General features: G+C 59.5%; 1 protein-coding gene across 1 annotated transcript in view; it reads right to left on the bottom strand.

The window, feature by feature from the left end:
- Positions 1 to 13,421: 13,421 nt before the first annotated feature.
- The window catches only part of SH3TC1 (SH3 domain and tetratricopeptide repeats 1), a 32,524-nt gene continuing 31,853 nt past the window's right edge, over positions 13,422 to 14,092 (bottom strand). The window contains exon 18 of the mRNA XM_045289463.1: positions 13,422 to 13,891. Coding sequence (XP_045145398.1) covers positions 13,550 to 13,891 — 342 coding nt within the window. The 3' untranslated portion in view covers positions 13,422 to 13,549. The remainder of the gene's footprint in view (positions 13,892 to 14,092) is intronic.

The raw sequence follows: 14,092 nt of genomic DNA, 5'->3' as shown, positions 1-14,092 counted from the left end.
ACCACAGCTGGCCTGTTGGCATGCACATTAGCTGGGGGCAGGGACCCTGTGGACATGCCTGGGCCTTCTCTTGAGGGTTGGTCTACAGGTGTGGGACAGAGGCTCAGTGAGGAGATGCCCCTTCCTGCTGAGTGTGTTAGTCGGTGCCATGGGGGCCCGCCCACCCACAGACTCTCCTAGTGACCCTCTGGGAGTGCCCCGATTTTGCTCCCACCACCCTTTCATTATGTGGTGGGGAAACTGAGTCCTAGGAGGCCCTGGGGCTGGGTGCCTCACAGAACTTGGTGGGTGGTGACCATGCTGTCTCCTGGCCCCAAGGCTGCCTGGGAACATAGCTTGCAGGGCAATGTCTACTGCTGTTTCCGGCGGCCCCAGAGATGGGGTGCTGGGCTCCCTAGAGACAAGCTCAGGATGGTGAAGGGCACAGCCAGCAGCAGGATGGGTACTTGGGTCCAGCCCCTCTTCCATTGAAACGGCACTGCCTCAGGGGTCACCTGGCATATGCCCTTGACAATCACCAGCCAGCGGTCAGCCTGTCGATGGGGGTGGCTGGCATGTCGCTGAGGTGGTGCCAGAAGCTTTGCAGCTAAAATGTTAAGCCCTGGCATGGTTGCCCACAGTGGGTAGGTTTCAGCGGCGCTTCCAGACAAAGACCAGGAAGAAAGGCCTGGAGGCCCACTTCTGAAAACAGGCCGGTGAAAGGCCAGCAGGAAACCAGGCCACATTTTGTTCTGGTGCCCGGAAGGCCACAGTGAACACACAGCCCAGGTGGGCAGGCTGAGGCCCAGGGTGTTTTTTGTATCTGCTTTGTGCTCCCGAAGTTGGCAGGCAGTTTCTGGGAGCAACCTGCGCCCATCATCTCCTGAAAGGGTGGGCACCCCACGGGGCCCAAGCAGGCTGCAGGGTTTGGGGAGCTCAGGGAATCCATACCAGCGGTGACTCCAGTCGGGCCTGCCCTGCAGGCCAGGGTGCCCTCAAAGAAACCCAGCCCCTTCCCCAGGTGTGTGTGGGGGTCCAGATCTCCCCACAATCCCTGTCCCTCTGGAAGGCCCAGACCCCCTCTCAGAACTCGCAGGAAGCCAGTCTCTCCAGGCGGCTTCTGGCGTGGGTTCTGGTTCTGCCCCACCGCTCCACCCATTCTCACAGAGGCCGACCACTGGCATTCTGGATGGACCCTTGTCCCCTCCCTGTGGCTGGCCCTGCCTCAGAAACTGAAGACTTGTCACGAATGAGAACACTGTGATAAGCAGTAGAAACCACACTTGGGCCAGAGGTGTGGCCAGCGTGTGCATTCTGGTCATGCTTTGCTTTGGAGCGTGAGCCCATACCAGGGCGCCTCTGAGCTTCCTGGTGGCCAGGACAAAGAGGGAAACATGAGTCTGAGAGATGGAATCCCCCCCCAGGGCTCCACAGCAGCCTCCCTCCTCCTTAACCCAGAAGACAGACTGCCCAGCCACACCCTCTGTGAGTCAGGGGAGGCAGGCACAGGCAGCCTGCCGATCTCACAGGCCGAGTCTATCGGTCCAAGCTGGGGGCAGCCACGTCCCAGGGGCGGCCTAGCTCCTCTGGGGACAGCCACCTGCTGATGTTCAGGGTCTGAGAACCCCGGGGCCCCCACCTCACCCCCAACTGAGGAAGCTGTGGGTAGCACCACTGGAAAAGGGAAAGTGGCCTGGCTGGTGGAGCCCCACTCCCACCCCCAGTGCAGTGGAACTCTGGGCCCCCAGCTTCTCAAGGCTGTGAGCGTTTGGAAGTGACCTGCCATGCCTTTCTTTAGAGGCGCCTGGGTGGGGGATGAGGGCGGGTGGGTGGGTGGGGGGTGAACCAAGCTGCTCCCTTGCTGTCAGTGCTGAGTTTGAGGTTCAAACAGCACCAATTCCAAACCCAGCACGGGGAGCGCTCCAGCTCACAGTGGACCTGGAGTCCAAGTGGAACTGCCCCTGGGGGTGGGCAGGGGCTGCTGCGGCCCTCTGGACCTGAGCTTCGTCCTGCCCTCAAGCCACTAGGTGAGCTGAGACTGCAGGCACTTTGGTTAGCAGTCCAGGGCTCAGCCCACTGCCCCACCTTGGTGAAGGCCACCCAACCACCCCAATGGAGGGGCCCTGTGGGAACTGCCTCCCAGGGTTTCCAAGGCTGGGAATCCTTGTAGAAGCAGACAGCGTCATTTCTCTCCCTCGGAGCAACGGGTGGGTTTGAACCACCGACCTTGTGGTTAGGAGCCCAGTGCCCAACCCACAGTGCCTCCAGGCTTGGTGGGTAAGGCAAAGCGCTTCACAAACCCTGTCTGAGTGGGTTGGGTCGGCGCTCAGGACCCATGCCACCCCTGCCTGGGGCCCAGGGCGCCCCTGCCCAGCCACTGTCCTTGCTGCCTGTGTGCAGGCACCGGGGCCCCTGGCTGGGAGGAGGGCTCATTCTGCTCATCCATCCGTGTCCCCAGAGTCCCCACATGCTCAGGAAATACCTCTGTGGTGATGTCACCCACAGCAAGCTGACACAGCCACTCTGCCAGTCTTTGGGGGCGGGCAGGGGGGTGGGCGGAGTGGCTTCAGGCAGGAGGGGGGCAGGCCTGCCAGCCTAGGGGGCGCCCAGCCCAGACGCTGGCTCACCAACTATTTGTGCTTCTCTCTGGCCCCTTCTCCAAACACCCTGGTGTTTCTGCAGCACAGGCGTCTCCCTGACCCCCTGACCGCTGGTCTCTAACAACGCACACCCTGCGCTCTCACACAGAGACAACTGTGCCATACATTTCCTCTTCCCAATGGTGAGCGTGAGGCCGTGTTCACACTGAGCTACTCTCCTCAGGTCTGGTGTGTGTGTGTGTGTGTGTGCCTGAGTGTGCAAACATGTGAGCCTATGCACATACAAGCGTGACTGCATCCATGCAGGTGTGGCAAAAATTCATGTGCCAAGGTGAGTGTGAGTGTGTTAATGTGTGACCATTATGAATGCAGGTATGTACACATGAGTGTAGGTGTGAGCACCCGAGTGTGCATGCGTATGTGTGTGAATGAACAGTGTGCACTTGCAGCCATGTGAGTGTGCATATATGAACCATGTGTGTTCGGTGTGTTCAGTGTGTGCATGTGTGTGCACATGCGACTTAGTATATGCCTGTGTGCTTGTGTGCATGGACATGAATCAGTTTGTGCATGTGACTGCGTAAACGTGAGTCAGTGTGCATGTGTGTGCATGTGTGAGTGTATGCACATGTGTGCATGGACGCGAGCCAGTGCGTGTGTGCATGAGTGTGCAACTGTGTATGCTATCAATGTGTGTGAATTCATTGCCTGTGTGCCTGTGTGCCTGTGTGTGAGTCAGTGTGCTTGTGTGTGCACACATGTACTTGTGCCCGGGATCAGTGTGTGTGTGTGTGTGTGTGTGTGTGCGCACGCGCGCGCCGCGGGTAAGGCAATTGTTTTTAAGAAACAATCAAGATTAGCGTCATGTTGGCAGAGTTTGTAGTAGAGTGCGTGTAAGTTTCATGAGAAATTCCTCTAAGACCTTGTTTCACAGCACTTCCTGCTTGTTTGCGCTTCAGCTATAAAACACCTTTATTTGGAGAGTGTGCAAACACACGTGTAAGGAATAACAGTGACCTCTACTCAGCCAGCCAGAGGGGGTCATTTTCTCCGTGGTTTCCAGGCGGGCCAGCGTGCGCCTGCGTGTGCGCGTTCTGGCCAAGATGATCTCGCGAAGCCTAACGTGACCTGGCCACTCGTGCAAGCACTCTGCCGGCTTCTCAGAGACAACTGCGCAGCAGGGCCCAGGACGTCTCTCTGAGCAACGCACTTGAGGCCCACCACGAGGCAGGGGTCTGGCCACCCCGGGGAGGTAGTGCTGCCGCAGCGCATGCACCTGGTGGGTGGCGACCGTCCACCTGCGGCGCAGGCTGCGGGCTCGCGTGACGCGGGAGCCGTGACTCTTCCCCGAGCAAGGACGCTGCTTGGAGGACCGAGGTGGGTCCGACCCAGGCCGCGGCCCTGCAGTTGCGCATGTGCACGTGAAAGTTGGACATTGCACACGGAAGACCGCAGGAGAAGCGATGTTATTTGGATGGCGATGACGGCGACGAATATTTTGAGTGCCAGGGATGGCTCAAAAGGACAGACTGATCTGTCCTGGAAGAAGTATGGACAGAATGCTCCTCAGAGGGACCGGTGGCAGGGCTGGGTCTCACATTCTTTGGGCATGCTGTCAGGAGAGTCCCTGGAGTAGGACATCGAGCTGGGTAACGTGGCCGGGCAGCGGACAAGAGGAAGGCCCTGGAAGAGATGGGCGGACCCAGCAGCTGCAGCTGTGGGCTCAGACCTAAGAATGATCGTGAGGTGGGGAGGGCCAGCTGCTGTTTCCTTCCGTGATACATGGGTCGCTGTGGGTTGGGACGGATGCAAGGGCACCTTACAGCAATAGTCACGCTCAGCCTGCAGGGAGTGCTCAGCACTGCCCCCTAACCAGCTGTTTTTACTGCCCTGGGCATGCACTTGGGCCCCTTCAACCGAAGCTCGCTGCCTCGCTCTTTCCCCAGTGTCTGCAGCCAGGGTCCTCTCTGTCCCCTGGCCCTTGCCTATACTCAGTGTGTCCTGCCGGAGAGGGTGGCCGTAGTACAGAGCCCGTCCCCTTTGTCTGGCCTGGCTCACGTGACACAATTTCCAGGTTGGTCCCTGGGTGTCTGGGTGACCTGTCCTCTGGCTGCCCACCTGGGCTGTCCCCCACTCTCAGCTTCCATGAGCAATGCTGACATGGACACTGGGAGGGGCCTTCCGGGGCTGTGGCCCAGAGTGGGATTGCTGGGCCCACTCTGCTGACCTTTCAAGGAGTCCAGCGAGGCCCACAGCAGTGGATGAGGGCCTGCAGTGTCCCCTGGCCACACCAACAGTGCCCACCTCATGTTTTCTGAAGAAGCCCCATAGGGTTTCCAGACCTGTCTGTAGGGGAGCAGGTGGCCACGGGTCGGCCCATTGCCTTCCAGCTTGTGGCTGAGCACTTAACTGCGTGTGCCACCAGGGCTCCTGGTGGTCCTCGTACACTAGGGGGGTGGGGGGTGGGGAGCTGGGGGGCCAGGGGACCATTGGTAAGGCTGGTCTCTTTGGGACAAAGCCTTCATACTCTGAAACCAAACCTCCGTCGGCAGGCACGCTCTCCCGAGACTGTCCACAGGAGCCATCAACGAGGCTTCTAGGTTTTCCTGGCTGATTCCTGAGCCGGGAAGGGGGTGGGCAGCGGGGAGGGGGAGGGGGGCTCATGGATTGACTCCTGTCAGCTTAAATATGAGTCCCTGTCCCCAGGTGATGTCTTGGTGATGTCGGCACCGGCCCGATGGCAGTGCATTCCGTGGGTACCTGTGGTCCAGTGCTCGCCTGCAAACCCAAAGGTCAGGGGTTCAAACCCACCAGCTGCCCGAGAAGGGAGGACGTGGTGCCTGGCCCCTGGAGATCACAGGCCCCGGGGCTTCTCTGTGGGCCACTTCCACTGGTCCTCCTGGTGGGGGTGTCAGTGCCAGCGGTTTTTGTGTTTTCAATGCCTGTGGACGTGGTCCTCTGTGGGAATCTAGCTTAGACCCGCTGACGTCCACTCAACTCACAGAGACCCTGTAGGACAGAGTCATACGGCCCCTGAGGGTTTCTGAGACGGGGTGCTGCAGGAGTAGAATGCCTGTCTTTCTCCCACGGAGAGGCTGTGAGTTTCAAACTGCTGACCATGGCTGGCAGCCCAACCCTACAGCGTCCGGGCTCCATATCGGGGGATCACCCAAGCCAAACTCACTGCCAACGCGTAGGTGCCGACTTGTGGTGACCTACGGGGTCAGGTAGCTGCCCCTGTGGGTTTCTGAGGCTGTCGGTCTTCACGGGAACAGGCAGCCTCGTCTTCCTCCCGGGACTGGATCCGGTGGGAGGTAGTTTCTGTAACACTGTATCCACATCTTGTTCGGGCCTGGGGCTGCAGCTCCCCCAGCACCAGAGCCTCTTCCCACTTCCTCGGGCCCCCTGCCACCCACCCGCCTCCTGCCCCCTGCCTCGCGTCCTGTCTGGGGAAAGGCTGGCCTCTCGCAGGTGTCGGGTGATTTTGGGAAGTAGACCGCCAGGTCTTTCTTCTCACAGTGCTCACGGTGGACTTGACATTCCATCCTTTTGGCCAGCTGCCGGGCTTCACCACACATGAGCCACCCAGGCCCCGGACCCCAGGGGTGCTGCCGCTGCTGGTTCTCCCTGGGCTGGTCCTGACTCACAGCAGTCCTGAACCAGACCCAACGCCGCGGGTCCCCAGCCAGCCCACAACTGCTCCCACAGCCCTGCGTCCGTCCATCTCGCCGAAGGACTTCCTCTTGTCCACTCGATGGATGTCCTTCTCCAGGGACTGGCCCCTCCTGACCACATGTCCAAAGTGTGTGAGAGGAAGTCTCACCATCCTGGCCTCTAAGGACCAGGACATGGGGGCTATAGAAGTGGGAGGAGGCTGTCTCTCTGTGTGGGTCTGTCTTTCTGTTTCTCTCACGCTTGTCCCTGTCTCTCTTATCACACACACACACACACACACACACACACACACACGGACACACACATACATATACAGGCACAGACACATACAGACACACATACACATGCATACACATACACATCACTTACTTCCTCGGTTCCAAGATAGCACTGGTGACCAGACTGCCTCACATCCAGAGCCTCACATCCGGTCACAAAGTTCCTAGCCCCCACCCCCCACCCCAAAGAGCTGGGGGTGTCCATGGCCCCGGCCCCCATCAGTGTGAGACCAAGAAGCCCCATGTCCATGTTGGGTTAGAGCTGCTTGGAATCCAGGCCAGTCTATAGACTCAGGGTTCGGACTCCCTCTGGCCCAGGACAGACCCCTCAGTCTAGGGGCCTAACCCCCTGCCCATCCCAGGCCCAGTGCTCCTGGCTAGGGCTCTGACCACCTGCCCGTCCCGGGCAGGAAGCTCCCGGCCCTGGGGCCTGTCTTGCTGGCCCTCCTTCCCTCTAAGGGGCAGGGCCTTTGTCCAGGGACGCCCCATGAAGCTGGCCATGCATGCTGCCCTGAGGTGGCCGGTATCCACCCGGAAGCCTCCAGCTGCGGCATCTCATCACTGCTGTCCCAGATCAGGAGCTACCACCCCCGTATCCAGAACCCTTCTACTGAGAGGCCGCCAGAATAGGGGTGCAGATGGCAGGGGTGAGGTTAAGAGGACAGGAAGGCCCTCCTGTCATGCTCAGCGGAGGTCCAGCCTGTGCCCAGGGTCTTGGCCAGGTCCTGGGACTGAGGAGTGACCCCAAGTGATGCCAGCGGTCCTGAGCTTTCTGTAGCCCTGGGGGACCCTGGCCCCATGGGCACCCTCCCCCCCTCCCAGGGCAGAGCTGGAGGAGGGGCCTCCACACCCTGCCAAGCCAGGTCAAAGGAGCTCTTTGTGGTCCTGAGGTGACCCCACTTCTGGGAGAGCCCCGCAGAGGCCATCCCAGGGAGCACAAAGCAGGGTGGCCTCTGTCCTCCAAGGACCACAGTGGCTGGGTTTCCCCTGAGGGTGCCCTACCCTGATCAACTGCCCTCCCCCAGGGCCCTAGGGGATCACTTGGGGAGCGCAGGGGTGTCCTGGGGTGGTGGGAAGGGAGGGGCCTCTGGGGAGCCTGACTCGAAACCCTCATCTGGGAGTTGGATGGGGGAGGGCAGAGAAGAAGGGGGAGGGAAGGGAGGCAAGGAAAGGGGCAAGGAGAAAGGAGGCAGAAAGGGGGAGGGAGGGACAAAAGGAGGGAGGTGGGGGGGTTGGAGAAGAGGAGGAGGGAGAGGGGGGATGGGCAGTGGGCATGGCCAAGACAGGGGGGGCAGGTGGAGGAGTGTGTTGTAGGGAGCGGCTCAGGGTGGGTGCAGCAGGCCCAGCACTCTGCCAAGTCTGGACCCCTGTGGAGGTGGTACCTCCACCCACAGGACCCCTGGGGCTGACAGGGTCCACCTGTGGGGTTCCTGCCAGTCAACAGCCCCACCTGTGGGGCTCTTGCCGGTCAACCCACGGGCACCATCTCATCCGGAAAGTGCCCACACATGCCTGGCAATTGTCTGGGGGATGGGAGGCCAGCAGTGGCCTCGGCCGCCCTTCAGCGATAGCTCCTCTGTGTGGCCCCAGTGGGGAGTTTAAGGACTCAGCAGAGAGGCCTGCCCAAGCCTGTGGCCCCTGCCACGCCCAGGGCCTCTCCCCCAGACCCCAATCCATCCAAGCCTGTAGCTGCTCTGTGGACACAGTGACAGAGAATTCCATGTGTAACTGTCATGTGGACACCATGGAAGAGAGTGCTCTGTGCTGTTACTGTTAGGGGCTGTCTGGACACAGTAGCCAGCCTCTAACCAGCATGGGGGTCCGCGGGGTAAACTGTACGGATCTATTATGTAAAGATTAAAGTCATAGAGCATAAGAGAGGTAGGAGAGAAGATGAAATGAAGCAGTCAGACACATTTCATGACAGCAAGCTCACCTCAGCCCCTCTTGGTGGTCCACGTGGAGGTGCAGAAGAGAGGAGGTGAGGGGTTATTTCTAACTGAGGTTTATATGTCCTTAGGGAACGTGTAAGCCCCCTAATTACAGGTGACCACATACACAACAGGAAGGGGCTGTACCAAAGGCAATACAAGCAAGCAATGGAAGGGGGACAATCTAGGGGTGTACACACAATAGAAAGGGGAAGGATTAGGGGGACACGTGACAGGATGGTGGACCCTAGACTCAAGATGGCAGCCTAACCTTGGTCATCCTTGAGTGGGCTCGACCTTGCCTCTAGGTCATTGGTTCTAACCCTTCCTAATGCCACAACTCTTTAATACAGTTCCTCATGTGGTGGGGACCCCCAACCATAAAATTTTTTTCGTTGCTACTTCATCACTGTCATTCTGCTACTGTTATGAATCGTCATGTAAATATCTGATATGCAGGATGTATTTTCATTGTTACCAGTTGAACATAATGACAGCATAGTGATTAATCACAGAAACAATATGCCCTATGTATTGTGAAATATTTATTTCTAATGACAAATAAATGAAATTTTGTCTTGAAGCATGGTGTAGCATGGGTAACAGTCTTCAGGCCAGGTACTTGTCTGTGGGCATATCTGCATGTGGGCAGACCTGCCTGGAGACAGATAGAGGAGTGTGGGGAGAGGGAGGGAGGGAGGTCCCCACAAATCATCACAGGTCCGGTAGGCGCAATTGCACAGCGATAACAAGTACAGATGATAGTAAAGTCACAGAGAGCATGAGAGGTAGAGGAGAGATTGGAGTAATGGAGTCAGACACAATTCATGGTAGCAAGCTCACCTCAGCCCTGCTTGGTGGTCCTCATGGGGGGAGCCCGGGTGAGAGAGCAGGAGACAGCCTCGGGACCGAGAACCAGGGAGAGATTCATGGGCCCGGGAGCCAGGGAGAGCCCTGGGAAGCCAGGACTGGGGAGAGCTTTCTTCTTTATTGCTAACCAAGCGTTATCTCTTTTTAGGGGGACACGATTACAGAATCACCCATCACAGGAAGGGGCAGTCCAATAGGCATACACATCTTAGGAAGGGATGTATGGTAGGCATAAGCATGACAGGAAAGGGATGAGCTAGGGGTGTGCCCATAACAATGGGAAGGTCTAGGGGTACACATGTGACAAGATGGACAGACCCTAGATTCATGATGGCAGCTAACGTTGGTCATCCTCGGGCGGGTTTGACCTCTCTGGGGTCTCCTACAAGGAAACAGACAACTACTATCCTTATCAGAAGGGAGTGGGCCCTACTTGTTGTGGGATGAACAGTGGTGTCTGCTTGCTCTTGATGGCTGATAGCTCTTAGGGAGAATGACCCCCCCAATCCACTCCTGATGACCTCCAAGTGTAGTCATTCTCAAGCAGCTAAGTCTGGCATACATTTGGAGGAGACAACTTGGGGGAAATCCTTCTGTTTCCCATAGAGGAGCAGTGTCTCGGTTCCTAAAACCATCGGAAATATGTATCTTCTGATGGTCTCAGGCAGCCCTTGTGAAAGGGTCATTCGACCCCCCGAAAGGGTTGAGACCACAGGTGGAGAACCACCACTCTAGGAGACCGTCCACTACCCTTATCAGAAGGGAGTGGCCCTACTCAGGGTGGGACAGACTGGACACTCTGATTGCTCTCGCTGGCTGACAAGCCTCTGGGAGAATAACCTCTAAGCGGCTTGCGTTGACCTCCAAGTGTACGTCATGTACCAAGTGTAGCAAGCAGTGTCTTAGGTTTGGCATGTATTTGGGGGATTCAACCTGGGGCAGAACCCTTTTGCCTCCCACAATTGACCTCGCCCACAGGAAAACCAAGTGTGCTGGGTCCTGGGCCAGCCCGGCCGTCAGCGGTGGCATGGACTGGGGGGTCCACAAGGCTTTCAGAAGTGGGCCACCAGGCCTTTCTTCCCAGCTCCTCTAAGCCTGGACGCTCCTCCGGACTCTGGGAGGAGTCTTCCTTATTTTGTTCTGTTTTTTCGTGGGTGGGCTCGCCATCCGTGAGGCTCTGGGTGAATGTGGGTACCGTGGCCTCCTCCCTGGTGGTCTTTCCTCTTCTGGAACACAGACAGACTCTGTTAGACTCATGCTTAAAAAGCGCGTCTGAAATGTACACTGCACAATTGCATCCCTAACTCACAGTTGCTGCTCAGAGCAGTGGGTTCAGTTTTGCCCTGGTGGCATTGCAGGCCACCGCTGGGCTGCCAACTGCAAGGTCACCAGTTTGACACCACCAGCCACTCTGAGGGCAGAGCTTTCTACTCCTGTTGAGAGTTACATTCTCAGAAGCCCGCAGGGACAGGTCTAACCTGGCTTTTAGGGCCACTGAGAGTTCGAATCCACTCGAGGGCGGTGTGAGTGGCAGTGGGTTCTTGTGTTTGATGGAGGACGTGAATTGGTCACGCTGTCTCCGCTCCTGGGCGAGAGCTTCAGGACCCCGAGGGCCAGGCCCCTCTGTTTCCTTGGATGTGGCATGGCCTTTACCGCCTCCCTTGCAAAGCCAGACCGCCATTTTCCTGAGTGAGCTTCGGGGGAGACGAGAAGACCCTCTGTAGGCTTGGTCGTGTGTGGCTTTCCGCTCTGCACCGGCCTTTGGCCCACCTTTTGCCCGCCTGGCCCTCGGGCTTGGGTCCTAACAGCAGCCACCACCCTGAAGCCTTCCCTCAGGGTTGGCGAGTTTCTGCGGGACATGGCCCGGAATCACAGGAACGTCCTGGGGAGGGGTGTGGTTAGCGGCCTGGAGTGGGTTCTGACCTATAGCCGCCCCGTGCACAAGAGAAGGAAACACTGCCCGGTCCTGCGCCGTCCTCATTAACGGTCCCTCTGCCTGAGCCCTGTGCTGAGGCTCCCTCTTTATCACTGCCCCCTCATCCTTTAGGGAGGAAGGGGTGGCAATGGAGCAGAGAAGCCGGGTGGAAGAGTTGGGAAGTGGGGAATCATTAATCTCCAATTCCTTGGGATTAGCTTGGCTTAAGAGACCACTCTCAGGAGGAAAGGCCTGGGGAGCTCATGAAAACCAGTCCTTGAAAGACGGGTCACAGCACTGCCCTCGCACCTAGGAGGCCTTCACGTGTGGGTGCTGGTCTGGCAGCAATAGGGGGAGGATGTCTCTGGCTGGGGGTGCCATGTGGGCTCAGGGCTTCTGCCAAGCCCAGTGAGTGGCCGAGCCCAGCCTCCTGCGCACCCACTCTGCCCTTCCCCCACCCCCCCACCCAGCCTGGGTGTGCACCCTGACCCCGGGATCTAGCATTTTCTCAGGCTCGCTCTTCAGGCATGGTCAGCACTCGCAGGTGCGCTTGGCTGTGGGCCCCAGACGAAGAGTCAGAGGGTCTGAGATGACCGTGTTGACCAGAGTGACTGCTCCTTTGGTCTGGGGCTCCAGAGCCCCCGGCTGAGTGGCCCTGGCCCTGTGTCCTATCCTCTGCTTTACTGGGGGCCACAGCGGGACCAGGGTCGGCCTGACTGACACAAAACGGGCTCAGAGAAATGGATGTTCTTGTCCTCCTGAGATCCTTGTTGTGTGGTGGGGCTGGGTCTGAATTTGGGGGTGGGTGAGAGGGCGTAGCTACTGTGTCCTCGCCTTGGGCCCAGCCATGCAGAGGCTAGTGCGCAGGAGGCCGTGGTGGGCGGTGGGGTGAGCGTCCAGGGCAGGGAAGGAAGGACAGGGGGAACAGATCCCCAAGGCCGTCCCTCTGGGCAGGTGGCCTGGCCAGGGAGGCCCTCCAGTGCGTGTCTGCGGCGCCGGAGCCACCACGGCGGGGGTGGGGAGGGCCAGGGGGCGGTCCTTACTCTTCACCAATCACAGGCCGGCCTCGTCCCAGAGCCCCACCTCCACCCGAAGAGAGGGCGATCCGAGGGCCGGTGGTTTGGCGGAGGCTCTCTGCTGCGCCTGGCGGGCAGATGTGGGAAGGGCGGCGGGAGGCTCAGGACCAGAGCTGGAGGAGGAAGGATGGCGACCCCCACCTCCTCTTCTCCGCTGGCCTAGCTCCACCACGTCTCCTCAGGTGGCAGCCGGGACTCCAGGACCCGCCAGCACCTGCCTCAATTTCCAGATCTGTTCAGTGAGGGGTGACAAGGACGGGGTGGGGGCTTCTCTGGGACGAGGTAGTGTGGTGCCACCCGGGAGTTCATGGTTAATTTGATGTGAGCTCCAACTCCTCTGGGCTGCTAACTGAAGGTCAGCGGTTCAAGTCCGCAGCTGCTCCCCGGGAGGAAGATGAGGCCGCCCCTCCCGTGAGCTTGGACTGAACACCACTGAGTGGCCATGGGTTAGTGTTCATTTTCACCAAAACCCCAAACCAAAAGCCCCGACTTAACAGAGACGGCCGGGACAGTGGGGTGTGACTCCCCTGGGGTACACAACTCTCTGAGCCTCGGGCTCCCCACCTGTTGAGTCTGGGGCTGAGCTTCCCCTGCAGGAGGTTAGAGGGGGCCAAGGAGAGAGGGAGAGGTTACCAACGGTCTCCACACTCGGGGTGGACCCCCATGGGGCAGATGTGGGGCTGGCCGGAGGACCACACAGGGGCACTCAAGGCCATGAGGGAGGGCCTCATGTTGCTGTTCTGAAAACTATGGGGCCCCCGGGGGTGTCCGTCTCCCTCCCTCCCGGTGCTGAAGCCCTGCCTCTAACTGCTGTGTGACTCAGGCAAGCCCCTACCCTCTCTGTGCCCCCTTCACCCTGAGAAGGCCAGGCAGTCAGACCTGTTCCAAGCCCCACGGAGGACGCTTCCAGACCATCACCCTCCGACTGGCCAAGACTGCTGGCCTAGGCTGCCCTCTGAGGCGCCAGCGGGACGAGGGAGGGGCGCCTGGGTCTGATGGACTCACGTCTTTCTCATTGGTACCCAGGGATGGGGGCAGTAGTCAGGGTCCCAGAGGAAGGGGCCTGGGTCCCTGATGTACCCTGAGAACCCAACCAATAGTGCTGAGAAGCCTTTATTGCTATTGGCACCCCCTCGGTGCCTCAGTTTCCCGAAAACGGGGGTGCACTGGGAGATGTCCCCACCCTGCAGTGTCCACTCCGGTCCTGACCCCAGCCCTGAGGTGTTCAGGGCGTGGCCGGGGGTGGGGCCAGGCCAGGTGCTGGCAGCGCTGGTCGGGGGCGGAGCCAGTAGGCTCTGGGGCGTTCTGGGCGGAGGCTAGGGGCGGGGACAGACCGGGCGCAGGCGAGGGCGGAAGGGGGCGGGGCCAGGGGGGCGCGGCGGCCCTGGAGCTCCGAGGCGAAGGTCCTGGCTTTTCGGTAGAAAACTAGGGACTGCTCGCGGTCCAGCAGGAAGCTGTGGTAGATGGTGGCCAGGCGCGTGTAGATCTTCAGCTGGGCGCGCTTGTTGCCCAGGTCCACGGCCGCCGCCAGCGCCAGCTGGTAGTACCCGGCCGCATCAAACGGGTCCTGGCAGGGAGAGGGGCTGCTTGTATCTCAACAGCCACCCCACATTGGGGCAGTGGGGGCTTGAGGCCCAGCCGACCACCACACGCTCTGCTCTGTTGGTGGCCAGGCCTGTGGCAGAGGGAGCCCCTGCCCCGCCCTGCCCCTCCCCCATGGCAGAGGGGCATCTTCACTAAGAAACTGGCAAGATTGGGTGGTAGTGTG

The sequence above is a fragment of the Echinops telfairi genome, unplaced genomic scaffold (assembly GCF_000313985.2).
Source record: "Echinops telfairi isolate 266 unplaced genomic scaffold, ASM31398v2 ScPeMD7_28;HRSCAF=97, whole genome shotgun sequence".
NCBI lineage: Eukaryota > Metazoa > Chordata > Mammalia > Afrosoricida > Tenrecidae > Echinops > Echinops telfairi.
This window is presented reverse-complemented; position numbering and strand designations above follow the sequence as displayed.